The following is a 21,823-nucleotide window of genomic DNA, read 5'->3' on the forward strand; positions in this document are numbered from 1 at the left end:
TACAGAAGCAACCTGCGCTCTGTGTGTGTCTGTGTGTATGTTTTCAGTAGAGTTCATCTGCTTTATTGCTTCATATGATGAAACTTAACAAGAGCTTCAGCATTTTTTGACTCTGTGTGTTTGTGTTTTTGTTATTGCTGGAAATGGTTTGATTCAGAGCAAATCATTTGCATAGACGTTGGGTGGTCTATATCAATGTCTCAGTATTTGATGACACTGGTATATACTGTAGTAACAGCATTGTGTTAATAGAGAAAATAGCATTAAGTAGATCAGTGGTTCTCAACTGGTTTTGCTTCAGATCCCCAATTCTACACTGGACATCGAGTGAAGACCCAACGCAGTACTAAAATGATTTATTGAATAGAAGTAAACAATAATGTCCCTAAAATCAAACATTGCACTGCATATGCCCAACAATATCCAAAATTATTAAGATAATATAGGCTGAATAGGACAATTGACAACATTGTAAATATTTTGAAATCATGAATTTCAGTTGTGTCATGCTCTCAGCTGCCAAAAATGGGTATTTTTATACCTTGCATAGTTTTGTTCATGAATTTAAAGAATGAGAGCATGTTATAAAACATGTCTAAGTTGGCATTTGCATTTAGCATTGTTTTTGCCCTGCTATTTTTGACCAGAACAGACCAGTACAAGTAGAGAACCACGGCACTAGATAATATGTGTTGCTTCTGCTCTCTTCTAGGATGCAAAATACCTGTTCCGGTTGTACATGGCTCTCAAACAGTACAGAGAGGCAGCGAGAACTGCTATTATAATCGCCAGAGAGGAGCAGTCTGCTGGTCTGATTTTAGCTTTTCAGTCCTTTTCATTCGTTCAGCCATATAATTGATGTTTGTGTATACATGTAGTCCATGGACTTATATGTATTTGTGGATTTTGTGTTGTAGGAAACTACAGAAATGCCCATGATGTTTTGTTCAGCATGTACTCTGAGCTTCAAACACAGCAGATTAAGATCCCAGCAGAGATGGCCACGAACCTGATGATCCTTCACAGCTACATACTGGTGAAGGTAGGAAGCGCTTTTACACATATAGGCATGCAGTATGAGGTAATATACACTTGACCGTATTTAGTTATTCCAAAATATTTTATTTCGATTTATTACCATTTATTTAAACAACATTCATTTTTATTTATATTTCTTATTTGTTTTTTTGTTTTTTTGTAGTGGCCCTCAAAAATTCATCTAAGATACATTTAAAAATTTATAAATCTCTTTTTCTAAAATATGGCTTTTATTTACAATTTTATACCTTGTAGAAATCGTGAAAATAACATTGAAAAGATAGGAGCGTATGCTTCTCTCAGCTGCCTTCTCAAAATATGCTGCCTTTTTACTTTTAGATAAAGATTTTGAGTTGATGCCAGACTTTATATACAAAGTCACATGTCCTCAGTATTTGCAGGGAACCCCTTTTCAATATTTTTCACAAAAATACTCACTCATTGCTCCTCTCCCCAGCCTCTTAAAGGAATAGTTCACCAAAAGATGAAATTTCTCTCATCATTTACTCACCCTCATGCCATCCCAGATGTGTATGACTTTCTTTCTTCTGCAGAACACAAATTAAGATTTTTAGAAGAATATTTCAGCTCTTTAGGTCCATACAATACAAGTGAATGGTGTTCAGAACTTTGAAGCTCTAAAAAGCACATAAATACAACATAAAAGTAATCCATATGACTCTGGTGGTTGAATGTCTTCTGAAGAGATATGATAGGTGTGGGTGAGAAATAGATCAATATTTAAGTCCTTTTTTTTACTACCAATCTCCACCTTTGACCAGCCCTGATCAGTAGGTGGCTGAATGTGAAAGTGTAGATTTACAGTTAAAAAAGGACTTAAATATTAATATGTTTCTCACCCACACCTATAATATCGTTTCAGAAGACATGGATTTAACCACTGGAGTCTTATGGATTACCTTTATACTGCCTTTTGGGCCTTCAAAGTTTTGGTCACCATTCACTTGCATTGTGTGGACCAACAGAGCTGTAATATTCTTTAAAATATTTTTGTTTGTGTTCAGCAGAAGACAGAAAGTCACACACATCTAAGATGGCATGATGGTGAGTAAATGATGAGAGAATTTTATTTTGGGGTGAACTATCCCTTTAAATGTTTGTATCCCCCATGATACAGAAACCTTTTTAGGGTTAAGTGTCCTAAGTAGGCTGTTGTAAATTTATGCACATTTTTTAATGAGGAAAACTGAGTAACCAAACATGCAAGGGACAGAGGATGCATCTGTGAATGTCAGATATTTTTTTTGCTGGAAATTTATTTCAGTGCAGATAGTGGTTTTTTTTGTGTTTGTTTTTTCAGATCCATGTTAAGAGAGGAGATCATTTAAAGGGAGCACGAATGCTTATCCGTGTGTCCAACAACATCAGCAAATTTCCGTCCCGTGAGCCTCTCTTAACACACACACACACACACACACACTCCTATACTCAGAGCCGTTATAGCTGCCAGATCCTCCTTTAAAGCAGCATAAATCTCTCTCTCTCTTTCTGTGTGTGTGTGTGTGTGTGTGTGTGTGTGTGTGTGTGTGTGTGTGTGTGTGTGTTTATGGCCTACAGACATTGTTCCCATCCTCACTTCAGCAGTTATTGAATGTCATCGTGCTGGTCTGAGGAACTCTGCCTTCGGTTTTGCCTCTATGCTGATGAGACCAGAATATCGTAACAAGATTGATGTCAAATATAAGAAGAAGATTGAGGCCATGGTTCGGTAAGACACTCAGTCTCTCTTCCCCCTTCCTTATTCTTCCTGTCCATTTTTCCTATAATAATTTCCTAAAATAAAACATAAAAAATCAGTCTTGTCCATTAGTTTATCATTCTAACCAATTATAAACAGGTTAATCAGTGTCTTGTATTAAATGGAGACATTTTGTAAACTTTTTTGTAAACAGTTTTTTTTTTTATGTGAGGTGTATTTTATTAGGGCTGTCAAAATGTATGTTACAGTATATGCAGTTAATGAAATTACAGTACAGTATATGCAATGAAAACACCATTCCTTTTTTTAAACACAGTTATTTAAGTAGACACGCCAACGGCTTCTGTTAGGTATGATTCATAAAGACCCGTCAGAACAGGATTGTGTTCAAGAGCACCATCTGCTGTCACTGTTCAATATACAAAAACATGTGCACTTGATACACACACACACAAACAGTCCTACAGCACCTGTTTATTAGTAAATGATGAAGCAAACCCCTCTTAACGGAAATATTATTTAGAAATTCAACCCAAATGGTACGTTTAACAAAACCAAAGTAATTTGCACTTGTATGTTGGAATTTAATTATCATCGAAGCTCAGCAAGGGTGAAATATCACCCACGAGTAAGACGCACTGTCATTTGTACACAAGGTGAGAATTACAGTGGAGGTGGGGTGAGGGGGTTCTTTGATCTAAAAACTGCTTTGAGGGAAATGTATAAAGTGCCTTTACTACTACAGTTTGTTTTTTTCAGACTCAACCAATCAGTTACCCCAAAGCTCTGTTTTTCAGTCGACCAGATACCTCTGAGGTCGAGGAGGAAAGTTCACCCTGTCCCTACTGTGGCTTCAGCCTTCCTGACTGTGAGCTGCTCTGTCCCGGCTGCAAAAACAATCTTCCCTACTGTATCGCAACAGTGAGTACTGAAACAACTTAATACACCGCATCACTGCACCGAGTGAACACAAGCAGTTCTTGCTCAGTGGAAACAGCCTGCAGCTTCAGTTCCACAGAGCGCCTCTTCCTCTGCCTGAATACCAGGCCCAATTAAAACTACATCTCTAGGTGCTATATTTCATTCTCAGCTCACTTTTGACTCTAATGAGAATAATGACAATAATCTTGACTTGACCTCTTAGTGTGTATACACAGACATGTACAGTTTACTCAGTCTGTCTGATTGATGTGTGTGTCATCCTTTGCAGGGTCGTCACTTGGTCAAGGAAGACTGGTGTGTCTGCCCACACTGTGATTTCCCTGCTCTCTGCTCGCAGTTCACACAGTAAGTCCCATTCATCCGTCTGCTTATCCATGCATTCAGCTGTCCACCCATTTAATCCCACCTTCCTATTAACCGGGGTCAGAAATGAACCAGCCACTTTAAAATTAAATGTAAAATATTTTAAATATAGTGGAAAAAATGCATTACGAAAGTAGTAAGCATTCACATTTTTCTCTTTTATTTAAACAACATTTATGTTATTGAAAATTCATATATTGTTTATACAGTATGACACAAAAAGTATTTGGATAATTTAGCCTTACTTAACAATGTATGAATGTCATTATAGAAAGTAAATGTGCAATATGTACCAAAATATCAAACTATGTGGCATTTATTTTTAAGAAAGACAGCACAAGGACTCTTTTCAAGCTAAATATATTTAGAAAATAGTTTTCTAACTAAATAGTTTAGTCATTTTAAATTATAAAGCAAAAGATATGCTGTTCAAAATTAGGATGAAAGCATTAGGACATCGAAACTGCAAAGTCTACTCTTATTGTAGACAGTAGAAAGCTGTGAAATCTTAAGTTGGGACCAACTAATGATTTAAAATGTATTCCAGCAGAGAGTTTTTTGTGCTATATCTTGTGCATTATTTACAGCTACTTTTGTAGTTGATATTGGTTTGATTTTATAATCAAATAAATAGCCATAATTGTTAAGATTGAAAATTGTTCGAATTGAAAAGATTTTAATTAACTGATTCTATTTAAGTATTCAACATAAATGGGCACACTGTTATGTGGCTGAAATAAATGCCCTCATGTATTGCTTCTTAAAGGGACAGTTCACCAAAAATGAAAATTCTCTCATCATTTACTCACCCTCATGCCATCCCAGATGTGTATGACTTTCTTTCTTCTACAGAACACAAATTAAGATTTTTAGAAGAAAATCTCAGCGCTGTATGTCCATGCAATACAAGTGAATGGTGACCAGAACTTTGAATCTCTGAAAACCAAATAAATGACTCCAGTGGTTTAATCCATGTCTTCAGAAGCGATATGATAGGTGTGGGTGAGAAACAGATCAATATTTAATTATTTTTTACTATAAATCTCCACTTTCACTTTCACATTCTGTTACACTCTGAAAGTGGATGACCCACACCTCTCATATCACTTCTGAAGATATGGATTTAACCACTGGAGTTGTATGGATTATTTTATGCTGTCTTTCTGTGCGTTTTGAAGCTTCAAAGTTTTGGTCACCATTCACTTTGCATAGTAAGGACCTACATACAGAGCTGAAATATTCTTCTAAAATCTTAATTAAATGATTTGATGTAATTGAAATGAGTAAATGATGAGAGAATTTTCATTTTTGGGTGAACTATCCATTTAAAAATAATAATAAAAAAAGTACATTTTTGACACTGCTATCCATCCATCTCTCCATCCATCCTTTGATTTTCTATATTTGTATGTGTTTGTTTCAGGCTGTTAGAGACCGAATCAGTGTGCCCCATGTGCTCTGAGAGTTTAAACGTCAGTGAGGTTAAGAAGGTGTCCGACTGCTCCAGATATCTACAACAGGACCAACTTGAGCGCTGAGACAGAGAGCAAGAATGGACAAATGAAAGGGTAATGAAACATCTGTGCTTCTTTCTCTTTCACAGAGTCAAATTAATAATAAAAAGGTGAGATCTGATCCTGGATACTGGTTGGTGTGTACAGCGTTCCAGCTGTGCTAAAGTACATGATATAGTAACAGCTGTGATGCAAAACACCTGTTCATCTAGCTACTGCATAAATCAATGCACAGCACACACAGAGTAAGAACACTTTCTGTTTTTGTTTACATATCAGTGGAAACACCATAGCACATAGCCAATATGTATATACTTTACTGTACATAATATAAAATTGCCTCTCATATTTTATTGCTTTGATATAGAATGTTCCAAAATGAATGTCTTTTATGTCTCTTGTTTTCAGATACACAGACATTTGATGCTCTTGAATTTGATGAAATCTGATGGTGTGTGATGGTGATTCATTACAGAAGTTTGAGAAGGGGGATCAGTACTTTAACATTTCAAGTCAGGCCTGACATTCCTTTAATGAAAATATAAATCTATTTTTATATGCACCAATATTGCAGCAGTTTGCTTTTCAATTGTATGAATCTATGATATATTGATCCTAAAACGTATCCTTTTTACATTGTAAAAATATCTTTATGTACAATACTGTATACCTGTAGAGTTACTCTAAACCTTTTCTTTAAAGAGTTGTTTTGAAGCTGAAGTGTGTAATCTAGTTTGTTTGAGCAAAATAACAACATTGGCACAACCAGTGGTGTGAGTTTGGGGTGGGACTACATGTTTGTCCGAACATTGACAACATTGACAAGAGTGGATTGTTTGAAAACAGTCATTGTTTTTGCAATTATGTTTTCAGAAATGACACAATACACCCTTAATGTAATTATTTGAATGGTTTGTACTGCTGTTCTGTAGCTTTGTCACAAGAGTTCAACACTGCAGTGTAAGCTAATGATAGGAGAAAGACAGTTAATCTAACCACCCAAGTGCTGGCATTAATATTGAGCTGGACTCTCTGTTCCAGTTGCATGTCGGCCGTTAAAGGGATAGTTCACCCAAAATGGAAATTCTTTCATCATTTACTCACCCGCCTCATGCCATCCCAGATGTGTATGACTTTCTTTCTTGAGCAGAACACAAAAGAAGATTTTTAGAAGAATATCTCAGCTATATAGGTCCATACAATGCAAGTGAATGGTGATCAGACCTTTTGTAGCTCCAAAAATCACTTAAAGGAAACATAAAAGTAATTAATATGTCTCCAGTGTATAAATCCATGTTTTCAGAAGTGATATGATAGGTGTGGGTGAGAAACAGAACAATATTTAAGTCCTTTTTTTTTTACCCTAAATCTCCACTTTAACCTTCACTTTCAGATGCAAAAGTGGAAATAAACAGGGGCCATATGTGACTTTCAGATGTGAAAGTGAAAGTGGAGATTTAGAGTAAACAAAAGGATTTTAATTTGTATCTGTTTCTCACACATACCTATTATATTGCTTCTGAAGACATAGCTTTAACCACTGGAGTCATATGGATTACTTTTAGGTTTCCTTCATGTGATTTTCGGAGCTACAAATGTCTGGTCACCATTCACTTGCATTGTATGGACCTACAGAGCTGAAATATTCTTCTAAAAATCTTCATTTGTGTTCAGCAGATGAAAGAAACTCATACACATCTGGGATGGCATGAGGATGAGAGAATTTTCATTTTTGGGTGAACTATTTTATTGATTACATTTTATTACAAACAGAACTAAAATTTAGAGTTGGGGGCTGTATATTTTAAAGTGTATCTTCACTGCTTTTGAAATTAAGTGCAAACAACTTTTGTTTAAAAAGTTTTAATGTATTAAAATGATCTGGATTTTAAATTGTTATTACTGGGTAAAATGAGGCCTGATTTGTTTGGATTTTTGTAATATGTTCCCAAACCAAGGAACACAACTGAAACTGTTTTGTGTTTTCACTGGGATGTATGTACTTTATGTTCAGTATGAAATATACGAGTTAACATGCGTTACTAATTAATTGGTCCACTTGTGTAGCTAAGGTGTTCTTATGTCCTTGGTGTGGCAGCCTTTTCTATGTTATTTTTAGAAATGGTAGAGATTTTGGAGATGTTCAAGTGAAAACAAGAAGTTAAAATCAGGTCGAGCCTCTCGGGATAACATTGTATAATATTGATGACATATTACAATGTGAATTAACAATATGTGCCCTTGCTTTGTCTTCGGACATGGCGTTCATTCATTGAGCTGCATTCTTCATTTATAGTGGTCAAATTTGACCGAGCGTGTTTAGAGGACCAGCAGTGCATGACGTGTTGCAGCAATTGTTTCTGATATGCTGAGGAAAGTTTGTGGTTCATACACGACAGCCTCAAGATGTTTTGTGTGTGTGTGTGTGTGTGTGTGTGTGTGTGTGTGTGTGTGTGTGTCCCCTGGCGTCATGCCACACTGTGAGCTGAATGGCTTCACAAAATTCTGAAGCATGCTTGTTTTATTTCCCAGTGGCCCTGTGTCTCTTTATCTGACTCTTACGTCACAAGTTTCACATGCAATGACTGCTTCATGTATAAAATGACATACTGAGCAGATATGATTCATACTATTCTTTGGACCCTTTTCATTATGTGCATGTGAATCTTTCTCATTCTCCCTCCCATTCTCACATAGGATCATTTATCTTTTCTGCCATTTCCTACACACACACTCAAAGAGCCCATCCCATGCCCTCATTTAGTTCTGTGGGCTTTAAGAGAGAGGGGCTGTAATTTAGTGTGACACAGAGGACAAGTGAGGCAGAGCTGACCACTTAAAACTTTATTAATTTGCTGTTCTCACTTCAGATGTTTTCACCATCATTCTATTGTAGGTTTAACAGCTTAAAATTGTACTGTTCATTTTACAGGACATGCACCACTTATGCATTCAAACCCATTCATATTGTACCTCAGTATATAAATTGCTTTCGTAACCTGAATCCAGTCGGAACAAGTGACGCCGGTGCGGGACAGCGCTTCAGCACGCGAGAGCACAGCAGCCTCCCTGCAGCGGGACAGGTGCATCCATGCAGAATCCATCACTCACATACACTGAAACTGAACCAGGAGTGGATATGCATACAGTGATAGACACGTGTATATGCGGAGAACACTGAAATCATCGGTGTACTTTCTTCATGAGGTAAGGCTGCGTGTCTTTATACTCTCATGTATTCCAATTCTCTCATTCGCGAGCGGTTCTCAAAGTGATTTATCGGTGGCTTTATTCACCTTGTTTTATAAGTGTGCATTGGGGAGTCTGTAACCATGTTTAACGGTGGGATGATTGTCCTCTCGTGCTGCCACTGCGGATCCCGAGTGCTGGATCCAGTCCCGGGTGTTTTTTACTCACTGTGCCGCTGGAGCGTGAGCTGCTATTACTGATAATTAATCAGCACGTCATTCTAAAGGTCTGATCAAGGCGTGAGGATCAGTCGTACTCCTGGGATTTTGTTGGAGATTGGGGTAATTTGTTGCAGTTTAAGCAATGGCTCCCACAGAGAGATACGACTAAGATACTCATCTTTCTACTTTGATTGTGCTACAAAGAAATAACAGAGTAATTATTTTGTTACCTGTCAGTTATTTTAAACATCAGAATTCTTGCATAAACTCTGTCACACAGGGGTCAGACCCAGACTTTGATCTATGTTGTATGCAGTGGCGTAGCCAAGGGTGGGACGGGGTGGGCGTGGACCCACCCAAATTAGACCCAGGCCCACCCAGAATATATTTTTTTACTTCAAATATTTTTGTATAAAAAAAATAAATAAAAGCATAAATTCTGAAAGAGTGAAAGAGTTGTTTGAATGTGCCACCTTTCTGTTGCTAAGGAAATTTAGGGGGAAAAAAATGTTGGCCCATCCGTTTTTATTGAGGCCCACCCAAAGTATTTTCCTGGATATCACCTTGGTTGTATGTGTGGACAGGTTTGCCTACAATTGTGAGCAGTGTTGGGTAAGTTACTTAAAAATAATAATCCACTACAATTACTAATTATTTCTCTAAAATTGTAATAATTACTTCATTGAAAAGTAATCACATTACTAATGACTTTACTTTGAAGTTACCTTCTAAAACACTTTTCCGCTCAACAAACTCAAAATAATTTTTCTTTTTTGTTCATTGTTACACACAAGTCATAAACTCAGCACCTCACATTTCTCCTTCATAATAACTCATTATGTGGTCATAATTCATGTATTATACATAAATAATCTATTAGAAATAAGCATAACCCTATAACTTACTAAAAAGTAATTAAGTTAATTAAAAGTCAGTAACTGTAAACTGGTTATAAGAATTTAAAATGTAATGCATTACATGACTTTTTTTTTTTTTTTTTACTAAAAAGTAATTAGATTAACTAATTACTTTGTAATTTGATTACACCCAATGCTGCTTGTGAGGACCAAATGTCCTCATCAGTAAAAAACAAAAAAAGCTCTTAAATGGGTCGGAAGATTTTGATCTTCAAATCTAGTGATGTGCACATGTTTGAGTGATGGTTAGGTTTAGGGGTAGAGTTTGGAAATAGAAAATGTAATTAGCCTGATATGAAATCAATGGAAGTCTATGAGAGATCACTAATATAGTCAAACAAACCTGTGCGTGTGTGCGTGGGTGTGTTATCTGCATTGTGGGTGTTTGATAGTATCACCCCTTCATTTATGTATGTTTGTGTTGTGCATCATGTCTGAATTATTGATTTTTATTTGACAAATGAAAAAAAAACATGTATTTTAGTCTTTGGCATTCATTTCCTATGGTGGGTCAGTTTTGACCCGAACACCACAAGTGTCGTTTTTTTTTTTTTTTTACGACCACTTAGTTATCAAATCAAGTCCACATTTTTATTGTGTGTTCAGAGAGCAAGTGGAGGAAAAGTCACCAAGTGTTGTACCACTCAGATAAAGGATACCATTTTTATTATAGAAACAAAATGAAAACGGGTAAAAATGGACCGACAATTACTTGAGGGTTAAAGGCTTTGTGCATTTTCTGATCAAATGCAAAACTTTGTTCCTCACTTTATAATGCTATTATCTTTTTGACAATACATGGGAGTCTTTTCAGTATTTCATTGTGTTTACACTTATTGGCCTTAGTTCAACTCTGTTATGGGGTGGGGTGGGAGGGATTCAAAGTGATTTACCTTATATACAGTTGTGCTCAAAAGTTTGCATACCCTTGGAGAATTGGTAATATGTGTACCATTTTTAAAGAAAACATGAGTGAGCAGGCAAAACACATTTCTTTTATTTCTTATGGGATTCATATTCAACTGTAGGTTATAACAGAATGGCACAATCATAAAACAAAACATGGCAACAAAGAAAAAAATGAAATGTCCCCTGTTCAAAAGTCTGCATACCCTTAGTTCTTAATACTGTGTATTGTCCCCTTTAGCATCAATGACAGTGTGCAGTCTTTTGTAATAGTTGTCTATGAGGCCCCAAATTCTTGCAGGTGGTATAGCTGCCCATTCATCTTGGCAAAATGCCTCCAGGTCATGCAAAGTCTTTGGTCATCTTGCATGAACCGTACGTTTGAGATCTCCCCAGAGTGGCTCGATGATATTAAGGTCAGGAGACTGTGACGGCCACTCCAGAACCTTCACGTTTTTCTGCTGTAACCACTGGAGGGTCAACTTGTCCTTGTGCTTAGGGTCATTGTCGTGCTGGAAAGTCCAAGTGTGTCCCATGCGCAGCTTTCGAGAATGCAAATTGTCTGCCAGTATTTTCTGATAACATGCTGCATTCATCTTGTCATCAATTTTCACAAGATTCCCCGTGCCTTTAGAGCTCACACACCCAAAACATCAGTGAGCCACCACCATGCTTCACAGTGGGGATGGTATCTTTTCACTATAGGCCTTGTTGACCCCTCTCCAAACATAGCACTTATGGTTGTGACCATAAAGCTCTATTTTGGTCTCGTCACTCCAAATTTCATTGTGCCAGAAGCTGTGAGGCGTGTCAAGGTGTTGTCGGGCATATTGTAACCGGGCTTCTTTCTGGCAACTCGACCATGCAGCTCATTTTTGTTCAAGTATCGTCATATTGTGCTCCTTGAAACAACCCACCGTCTTTTTCCAGAGCAGTCTGTATTTCTCCTGAGGTTACCTGTGGGTTTTTCTTTGTATCCCGAACAATTCTTCTGGCAGTTGTGGCTGAAATCTTTCTTGGTCTACATGACCTTGGCTTGGTATCAAGAGATCCCAGAATTTTCCACTTCTTTGAACAGTTGATTGAACAGTACTGACTGGCATTTTCAAGGCTTTGGATATCTTTTTATATCCTTTTCCATCTTTATAAAGTTCCATTACCTTGTTACGCAGGTCTTTTGACAGTTCTTTTCTGCTCCGCATGACTCAGTATCTAGCCTGCTCAGTGCATCCACGTGAGAGCTAACAAACTCATTGACTATTTATACACAAACACTAATTGCAATTTAAAAAGCCACAGGTGTGGGAAATTAACCTTTAATTGCCATTTAAACCTGTGTGTGTCACCTTGTGTGTCTGTAACAAGGCCAGATATTCAAGGGTATGTAAACTTTTGATCAGGGCCATTTGGGTGATTTCTGTTATCATTATGTTAATATATAGTGCAATATTGGCAGAGAATATGGTATGGCTTTTGTGCCAACAAATGATAAATGTACCAAGATTGACTCAAAATATGTTTTAAAAAGAGAAATTTAATGGGTTATTTTTTCAATTAGGGCCTATTATGTGCACACATGAAACTCCGAGTCCAAAAGGGGCCGAGTCGGACTCAAGACCACGTCCATAACAGGCCGAGTCCAAGTCGAGTTCAAATGAATCTGTTGAAGAATCTGAATTAAAATTGTATCCGTAAACTCAACATCAATATTTTAAGCTTATTTTAACCTTCACAACTAAGAAAAACAATTTGTCACTATATATATATATATAAATATATAGAGATAATTTAATATCCTGCTGAACAAATTTCAAAGTTGTTTCAGAATGAAAGCATATGCTTTAGGTGTATGAAGACAAAACTGTCCTTCAACACAATTCTTATTGCGTTCTGTTGACATTTCAATTATTTGTTGCATTTCCCCTCCACTCAAACATAGACTAAAGAAAGTGAAAGCTGCGTTAGTCATTACAACCTGAGTTATTATTATTGTTTTTATTTTAATTCATTTTCAATTTATCCATTCAATTTAGTTTAGTTTTATCTAAAATTATGGGTGAAATAAATGTAATACATTTAATGTGTTTAATACATTTAATAAATGGTAATATTAAAACATTTAATAATGTCCATAAAATAAAATACAACAACAGAAAATAAAAACAGAAAATATCAGATACCATTAAAAAAATATTTATATATTTATATACAACAGTACTACACTTTACACTTTTCAGTCCTCCTGCTGTGTCCAGGTGTAGCCAAGTCAAGATCAAACTCACCTTGGGCTGACGTTTCGTTCTTTTCACATTATATTTAGTATGGATAATAGGTGGAGACTTCTTCCCTCACTTGTGTTCTTCATTGTATTTTCGGACTTTTTTGCCATTGAATCGCAAGTGCCAGCTTTACAGGTAACACACAGAGGTTGCGCTACATATGTGTGACAGACTGAGTTGTACAATTTCCATCATGGTCTATTTCATCTGTAATATTAGTTTAAATATCCTTGATATGTAGCATATTTGACTTTGTCCCGATATAGTCAACATTTTCAGTTAGAAATGACTTTGCATAGTAAGCGTGAGTCTGATAAAACATTTGTTCTATTTAATAATTTGCAGAGTTGGGGCACGTTAAAGTGTACTTACGTTATTGATATTTCTGGATGAGAGCGGCAGAGCACGTGTGGCGAATGGCGATCTCTTTCCCGCACACACATACAGCATGGGCTCGCAGGCGAGACAGAGAGTTAAAGTACTTTGAAAGAGTGCACGCTGCTGCTCTCAGCCAGAATAATCACACGTAAGGAAATATATGCATGAAAACTGATGTGCAGTATCAAATACGCAGAATGGATGATAGTACTAACTGTAGAGAGCACATCAATATGAAGACAAAGCCACATCCCAAACATTTAGAGGCAATTTTAAAATCCTGGCTGGATGCCGGGAAAAGTCTGGGGAAAAGAGGACGTATGGTCACCCTATGTTACGTTTTTTTTGTTTGTTTGTTTGTTTTTCATTGCATCACAAATGCAATGGACTCGGCCAGACTCGGAAAAAAATCCCAAGTCCGAAAGGCTCGAGTCCGAGTCAAGTCCAAGTTAAAATGCATCCGAGTCCGAGTCAAGTCCAAGTAAAAAATGCATCCGAGTCCGAGTCACAGTCCAAGTAAAAATGCATCCGAGTCCGAGTTAAGTCCGAGTAAAAATGCGTCTGAGTCCGAGTAAAAATGCATCCGAGTCCGTGTCAGAGTAAAAATGCATCCGAGTCCGAGTTAAGTTCAGAGTAAAAATGCATCCGAGTCCGAGTTAAGTTCGAGTAAAAATGCATCGGAGTCTGAGTAAAAATGCATCCGAGTCCAAGACAAATCAGAGTAAAAATGCATCTGAGTCCGAGTAAAAATGGATCTGAGTCCGGGTAAAAATGCATCCGAGTCCAAGTAACAATGCGTCCGAGTCAAGTAAAAATGCATCCGAGTCCGAGTTAAGTTCGAGTAAAAATGCATCCGAGTCAGAGTAAAAATGCATCCGAGTCCGAATAAAAATGCATCAGAGTCTGAGTAAAAATGCATCCAAGTCCGAGACAAGTCCGAGTAAAAATGCATCCGAGTCCAAGAGAAGTCAGAGTAAAAATGCATCCGAGTCCGAGTTAAGTTTGAGTAAAAATGCATCTGAGTCCGAGTAAAAATGCATCCGAGTCCAACTAAAAATGCATTAACATTATTTTAGTGTGATAAAATGGCACCGTTAAATTTTCTGTGTAGTTATATCCAATTTTACAACTTTGTTGCCATAACAACATAATGTTGTAAACCATAAAACCTTATGACTGTAAAAACAACGAACTTTACTGCTCAAATAATACACAAGTCACAAGTTTTAAAAGAAGACTTAATGTAAGTGCTTTTTTTTTTTTAATTGTAAGCTTCACATTTCTGCCTTTAAACCCTCCAAAAAATTGGCCCCATTCGCTTCCATTGTAAGGGACTCAATGCAACCTCAGTTTGTGCTTTTTTTATATGTAGAAAAGGAGGGACAAGCGAATTTATTTTTTGTGGTAATTAACATTATGCCACGAATGCTACTGACTGAGCTTTATTTGTACTAAACCCAGATTTTTCTGTATTTAATTCCTGTAATCAGATTAGAGTTACTGACTTTAAGTTACTTTCAAGTACATTACCTGGGTTACAGATATTCCAAAAATAATATCATTTATGTAGAATACATGCAGAACATTAATTAATGTGTTAAAATCACATCTGTTCATGTGTCTGTGACAGTACTGATGCTGTGTGTATGAGTGTGCGACAATGAACAAGGAGGAAATACAGACATTATTTTGAACTGGCTGAGCAAAAAAATGTAAACTTTAACCCACAAGTAATAATAATTGGATTACTTTTTCAATTAAGTAATCAGCAATGGAAACTGGTTACATTTTTTACATGAATTAATAATTTGTGGATTACTTTTTTTAGAGTAAATTACCCAACACTGGTAATGATAAATACTGTAACTATTGGTACTTTGCAAGGATGTAAGGTGTTTAGGATCGGCTGTAATTGTTTAAGAAAAAGCCATTTACAAAAAATATATTTGTTGACCAACAATTTGAATATTACCATGTATTTTTGCTGACGAATGTGTATGTGTGTGTATTGCAGGTGTGCAGTCATGGTTGTTAAGGGGCTGATCTTGTTGATTCTGTTGGTACAGTTCTCTGCAGAGGGCACTGCTAAAGAAAGGGAAAACCTAAGAAAGGGAAAAAGGGCAAACAAGTCATCTGTCCTTCATAAGTCTTCCAGACAGTAACACATACACGCATCCACACACACACCGATCCCATAATCTTTTAAGTTTGCCAAAGATGCAAGAATGTCAGTTACGGAGAATTACAGTGCTGTTAAGCAGAGTGAAAGTCTGCCGATAAATTCTGTAGTCTGCCAGTTTGCTTGTTTCTGTAAGCGCTGGTCCAGGACCAGCTGTGTCCATTTCTCACACTCCATTGCATACTAACAGAGCCAGCTAAACTGGCCTCAGGCCAGTAGACAGGGGCAGTGGTCATTAATAACAGCACGTGGCATAACACTGTATGACTAAGCATGAGTAAGTGTCTCTGCTTTTGGTCTTTTGCTTTGTAGTTCCTTCCTTCCGCTGAACTTAAGATGAACAATTGTAATTCCTTAGTGCAGGGTTTCCCAATCAGGCATCCATAAACCCCTAGGGGTTCATGAAGGAACTGCAAGGGAACATGAGATGGTGATATAAATCACAATACAGAAATTAATTGCATAAAAATGCATAATATAATGTGAACAAAAGAAATGTGTATCAAATTAAAACACTTACACCCTGACTACACCGGACGCGAGCAATGTCGCTTCGCAGCGCCTTGAGGCTGTCTACACTGGAATTTATGTATTTATTAATTTATAGAATTGGTCTTATTGGCAGGAGAAGTGCCAGCGCGTGCAGCGCAAAATAGAACGGAGCATCTGTTTACTGTTGCCGCAACAAGGCGCGACGCAACGGACGCATCCGGTGTAGACCGCATCATTGATTATAATGGGAGCGATTTGCTTTTGTCATATCGTGCACGCGCTACTCGTGTCTGGTGTAGACAGAATGTTAGATGAACTTATAAAAATGATTAAATTAAATAAGTGATTTGATAAATAAAATAATGTATTAATTTGCAAATAACAATGTGAAGATTGTCACGAGAGGGATGTTTCTCAGGCATGTGATTTTGCACTGTAAGACACCAGCATCAAATAAAGGGTTTAATTTAATATTAAAGGTGCTCTAAGTGATTTTTATGAAATGACATGCAGAAAATGCCTCTATTAGCCTACTTGTCAGAGATCACTGAATGAGAGCCATGAAATATCACACCTGTCTCTGTGAACAGCAGGTAAATAAAGATGTTTGCGGGCCGTGGTCAGATCCATTTTTTAGCCAATCAGAAGACTTTCTGCCTGTCAGTCATTGTGCACATACACAGGGCAGCCCCTATATGCTCGTGTCTGTACGGTGTCCTGCTAGTCTAGTGTAAGTTCCAGAAGGGCTACAATAGCTTACAGCACCTTTAATAATTAGCAGAATAAACCATTCTTCTGCTGAGTAATATAGTTCATTATAGTAGGCTGTTTGCCAGGCAACATTATAACATAGCGCATTAATATAGAATGTGTGCTCACAGATGTGCATTTGTAATCATTTTTAAAGGCTTTTTTAAAAATAGCTCATCCAATTAAAATGTAAGGTCATACATTTCACTTTGTTACATGCATTTGTTATAATACGTAACATGAACAAGGGAGGATTCAGTAAAACTGACGATAGTGAATGTACATTTTTTGGGGTGTGTGCCAGGTCAAGTTATATTCTAGCATGATTTTGCTAAGTGCTGCACTGTCAGAAAAGTGTGTCTCTGTTTTGACATTACCAGTCAGTTATCAGCAGAAGATCTGGACAGAGTCCCAGCCAACACAACCAGTAACATACTGAACCGCCTGCTGATGACATATGACTCACGAATACGGCCAAACTTCAAAGGTACTCACACTTCATTACCCTGCTACATTCTTTCTTTTACAAAGGTTTTGATTTATTTTTTTCTGCTGAATGCTGAATGAAAAAAATGGCTCCCCAAAAGAGTTACAGGAAGAGGTATTTACCTATGTTTAAGTGCCACATAGGATGAATTCAAACTGATTTTCAGCTCCATGTATTGACTAAACCACAATCAGACAGAAAAGTATATGGTGCTGACCCCTTAAATAACCATATATTGCACAGTATTATTAAAGTCACACGTACAAATTTAATTGAGTTTTTCTGGTGTTGCCAGCTAGTAATGGTGCCTGCAATTTCTATATATATATTATTTACCTGTTCCTTCTGTCAGGACATAGTAAAAATGTTTCCTTATAAGATGCATATTTATAGTCCTGTTTTCTCAAGCTTAAATTTATATTGGCAGATGCTATTTACACCCCAGTGCAAATAGTGGCAGATATTATTTTCACCCCAAACCCGGTGCAAATAATGGTAGATACTAATTTCACCCTGGTGCACATAGTGTCAGATACTATTTATCCAATATTTAATTACTAGCATACTGTATATGTTCATCACTGCAGTGTGTTTACTGTGTTTATTTGGAGTCCCACAGACACACTACATTAACCCCTACCCCTAAACCTAACCTTAACTTTAACATGCTAAAAAATAACCTTGGTTTGACTACAGTAACTATGGTTTCACCATGGTATTTTTTGTAAAGTTACAGTAACCACAAAATTAACCATGGTTACTATATTACCACCATATTACTGTACATGGTTAACTGCATTAAAACTATGGTTTCTGCCAAAAAACATGGTTACTACAATATTAGTAATACACTGATGCAATCTACACCCAAGCGACGCTGAGCCGCGGGAACGAGTGAGATCGTCAGGCCCCACCCCCGGATCAAACCCTTCTCTGCACTCCTCGACATTCACCGTGACCAAATCACTGTGATGAAATCAACATTTATATTAGTTTTTATCTATTATTTTAAGTAGTATTTAAGGAAATATTGGAAACAGGAAATCGGATGCAAAAAAGAGTGGGATAAAATGCGGATTTGAACAGTGGTTGCTAGGACAACAGTACACATTCACACACCGTCTTTATAGACCACGCCATGCAGCAACATCTATTGGTTAGTTTGTCGCATGTTTCTGTGGTTCCACCAGATTATTGGTACTGCACTGTGTGGCAGATGCTATTTACATTGTACCGGGGTACAAATAGACACTCCGATTTATATTTTAATACACAGTATAATATAAATAGTGTATGTAAAGTGTATTTTATATATTGGGCTATGGTTTGAGGACAGGTGGTTTTAGGGGTAACAAGTGATAATGCTATGTCTTATTTTTGATAAATTAAAGAAAAAATCAAGTGATATGGTGCATTTGTGTATAAAACATTCTATTCAAAATCTTTAATCATTTCAAATTGAAAATGTTGGTGTTTTAAAAAACGAATAGCAACTAAATTTGTGGGACATGTCTTTTGAGTTCGGGGCCCCTCTGCTGCCGTGGGCCCCAGGGCTTAATCCCCGGTAAGCCTGTGCGTGATAACACGTCCCTGGGGACTACTTAATTAATGTCTTGTGATTATGACTCAAGAATCAGTGTAATGCCAGATGACATTATTTTGCAGCTTTACCCAAACTGTGGCAAATGGTCCTGTCATTAGTCTTTCATTAGTCTTACATTTTAAGGACATACTGAGCTGAGATATTTTTCTATTTTTCTTCAAATGTGTTTTGCTGAAGAAAGAAATTCATACACACCTGGGATATCATGAGGGTGAGTAAATAATGAGAATTTACATTTTTGGGTGAAAGGGCAGTTTTCAATCAAATCTCTGCCTATCTCTCACAGAACAAGCTGCTGGATGACAATCAGTCAGGCTTTAAAAGTGGACACTTCACTGAGACTGCCCTGCTGTCTGTCACCGAGTCACTGAGATGGGCGAAAGCTGAATCAAGATCATCAGTCCTGATTCTGCTGGACCTTTCTGCAGCCTTTGGCACAGTCAACCATCAGATCTTACTCTCTACCCTCTCCTCGCTGGGCATCACAGGAACTGTGCTGGACTGGTTTAATTCCTATCTCTCAGGTAGGTCCTTCAAGGTAGCCTGGAGAGGTGAGGTATCCAAGCCACATCAGCTACTTACTGGGGTACCTCAGGGATCAGTGCTTGGGCCACTTCTCTTCTCTATATACACAACATCACTGGGACCCATCATTCAGTCACATGGTTTCTCTTACCACTGTTACGCTGATGACATGCAACTCTACTTGTCTTTCCAGCCTAACGACACCACAGTGACTGCTCAAATTTCTGCCTGCCTGACAGACATCTCGGCCTGGATGAAGGAACACCACCTGCAACTCAACCCAGCCAAGACTGAACTCCTTGTCTTTCCAGCCAACCCTGATGTTGAACACAACATCACCGTGCAGCTGGGTGCAACTACAGTAACACCTTCCAAAATCGGTCAGAAATCTAGGGGTAACCATCGACAACAGACTAAATTTCACAGACCACATCTCAAAGATCATGTAGATTTACACTATCAGGAAGATAAGACCCTTCCTCTCTGAACATGCCACACAACTGCTTGTCCAGTCACTTGTCATAACTAGACTGAACTACTGTAATGCTCTCATTGCAGGCCACCCTGCATGTGCAATTAGACCCCTGCAAATGATCCCGAATGCAGCAGCACGTCTGGTCTTTAATGAACCAAAGAGAGCACATGTTACACCACTCCTTGTCTCTCTCCACTGGCTACCGGTTGATGCACGTATCAAATTCAAGGCTCTGATGCTGGAATACAGAACAGTTACTGGGTCTGCTCCAGCATACCTAAAATCATTTATGCAGAGCTATGTTCCCACCAGAAGCCTGCGGTCGGCTAAGGAACGTCGCCTTGTTGTACCAACACAAAGAGGCACCAAAACACTTTCCCAAAAAAAAAAAATTTCTGTTGCACTTTATTCTGTTTTGAATACTATTATGATGCTAGTGATACTTTGTAATACAGCACTTTTCATACCACTGTCTCCTAAGATGATTCGCTTATGTTTTCCTCTCTTGTAAGTCGCTTTGGATAAAAGCATCTGCCAAATGAATAAATGTAAATGTAACTATCCCTTTAATAATTTTTGTACATTCTGAAAGAGTTTTATATAAAAGAACATTAAACTTGTACTTAAAGTATTTTTCACCTAATATTAGTAGCAGTTGGCCCAGATCAGATTTAGGCCTATTATTAAGAGGTACATTGGAAGAAACCGTGTTTATACTGCTTATATGATAACTAATCTCAAAAGTTATTATTTGTTCATTATATTCATCTTCCATTGGACCTTTGACAATGAGTTTTTGTTACCTTTGCTTTGCTGAAGTATCTGTTAAAGTGTCTCTTCTCAAGTACACTTTTTTCATTCAACACTTTAAAACATTTTGTCTGTTGTTGTTGTTTTGTTTTTGTTTTTTTCAATATTTATCACTGTATTTATTCTGCTCCTGTCTTTTAACTGCAGCATATGTATATAGCAGAACAGCGTTAGAAGTGATGGGTATTTGCTCAAGCTTAAAGTGTCTTTGTGGCGGATGGTAGAATATTCCAGATCTTTGCTTTGCCGTGTGTGTGTGTGTGTGTGTGTGTGTGTGAGCCTTAGAATGAGAACCCCCCCACCCCCCACCCCTTACTCTCTTTCTCTCTCTCTCTCTCTCTCTCTCTCTCTCTCTCTCTCTCTCTCTCTCTCTCTCATCTGCCACTGCTGCTCCACATGCAACCAGGACTAATGAACCTTGCAATGTGTGTGTGTGTGTGTGTGTGTGTGTGTGTGTGTGTGTGTGTTTATCTATCCTCTGTTCGCATACTCTTACAAAAAATACCATGTGTTCTGAACTCCATCTCAAATACTTGATGTGGCACTTTCCACAGTTAGGGTACAAAATAGGCCCTGAAACTCCTAAAAGAAAAGTTTATGTTGCATATATTATATATAGAGAGATTTTTGGAGTGACTATTTGCACTAGGTGTAAATAGCACCTGCCACACAGCGTGGCTATTTGCACTCCTATAGTCTGGTTGAAACAGAAATTTAAGACAAACTGCACCCCTGGGTCGCTGCAGCGGAGAAAGAGTTCTTCTTGGTAAAATTAACAATGGTTTTACTATAGTATTATTGTAGTAACCATGTTTTTGGGGGGCATAAGCCATAGTTCTATTGCAATTAATCATGGTGTTGCTACAGTAATATGATGGTTATATAGCAACCATGTTTAATTTTGTGGTTACTATGATTTTACTACAAAATACCATGGTGATAATACGGTTAAGGTAGTAAAACCATGTTTATGTTTATGTCATTTTCACAAGGGAGGGTTAGGGTTAGGGGTTTGTGTAGGGTGTCTGTGGGACT

General features: G+C 37.5%; 1 protein-coding gene across 1 annotated transcript in view; it reads left to right on the forward strand.

Moving 5' to 3' along the window:
* The window catches only part of LOC127444490 (WD repeat-containing protein 19-like), a 46,146-nt gene extending 39,413 nt beyond the window's left edge, over positions 1–6,733 (forward strand). Inside the window, exons 33-40 of the mRNA XM_051703861.1 lie at positions 713–809; positions 918–1,042; positions 2,360–2,441; positions 2,617–2,767; positions 3,556–3,679; positions 3,969–4,045; positions 5,487–5,631; positions 5,986–6,733. Coding sequence (XP_051559821.1) covers positions 713–809; positions 918–1,042; positions 2,360–2,441; positions 2,617–2,767; positions 3,556–3,679; positions 3,969–4,045; positions 5,487–5,601 — 771 coding nt within the window. The 3' untranslated portion in view covers positions 5,602–5,631; positions 5,986–6,733. The remainder of the gene's footprint in view (positions 1–712; positions 810–917; positions 1,043–2,359; positions 2,442–2,616; positions 2,768–3,555; positions 3,680–3,968; positions 4,046–5,486; positions 5,632–5,985) is intronic.
* The last annotated feature ends 15,090 nt before the right edge of the window (positions 6,734–21,823 follow it).

The sequence above is a fragment of the Myxocyprinus asiaticus genome, chromosome 8, assembly GCF_019703515.2.
Source record: "Myxocyprinus asiaticus isolate MX2 ecotype Aquarium Trade chromosome 8, UBuf_Myxa_2, whole genome shotgun sequence".
Taxonomy (NCBI): Eukaryota; Metazoa; Chordata; class Actinopteri; order Cypriniformes; family Catostomidae; genus Myxocyprinus; species Myxocyprinus asiaticus.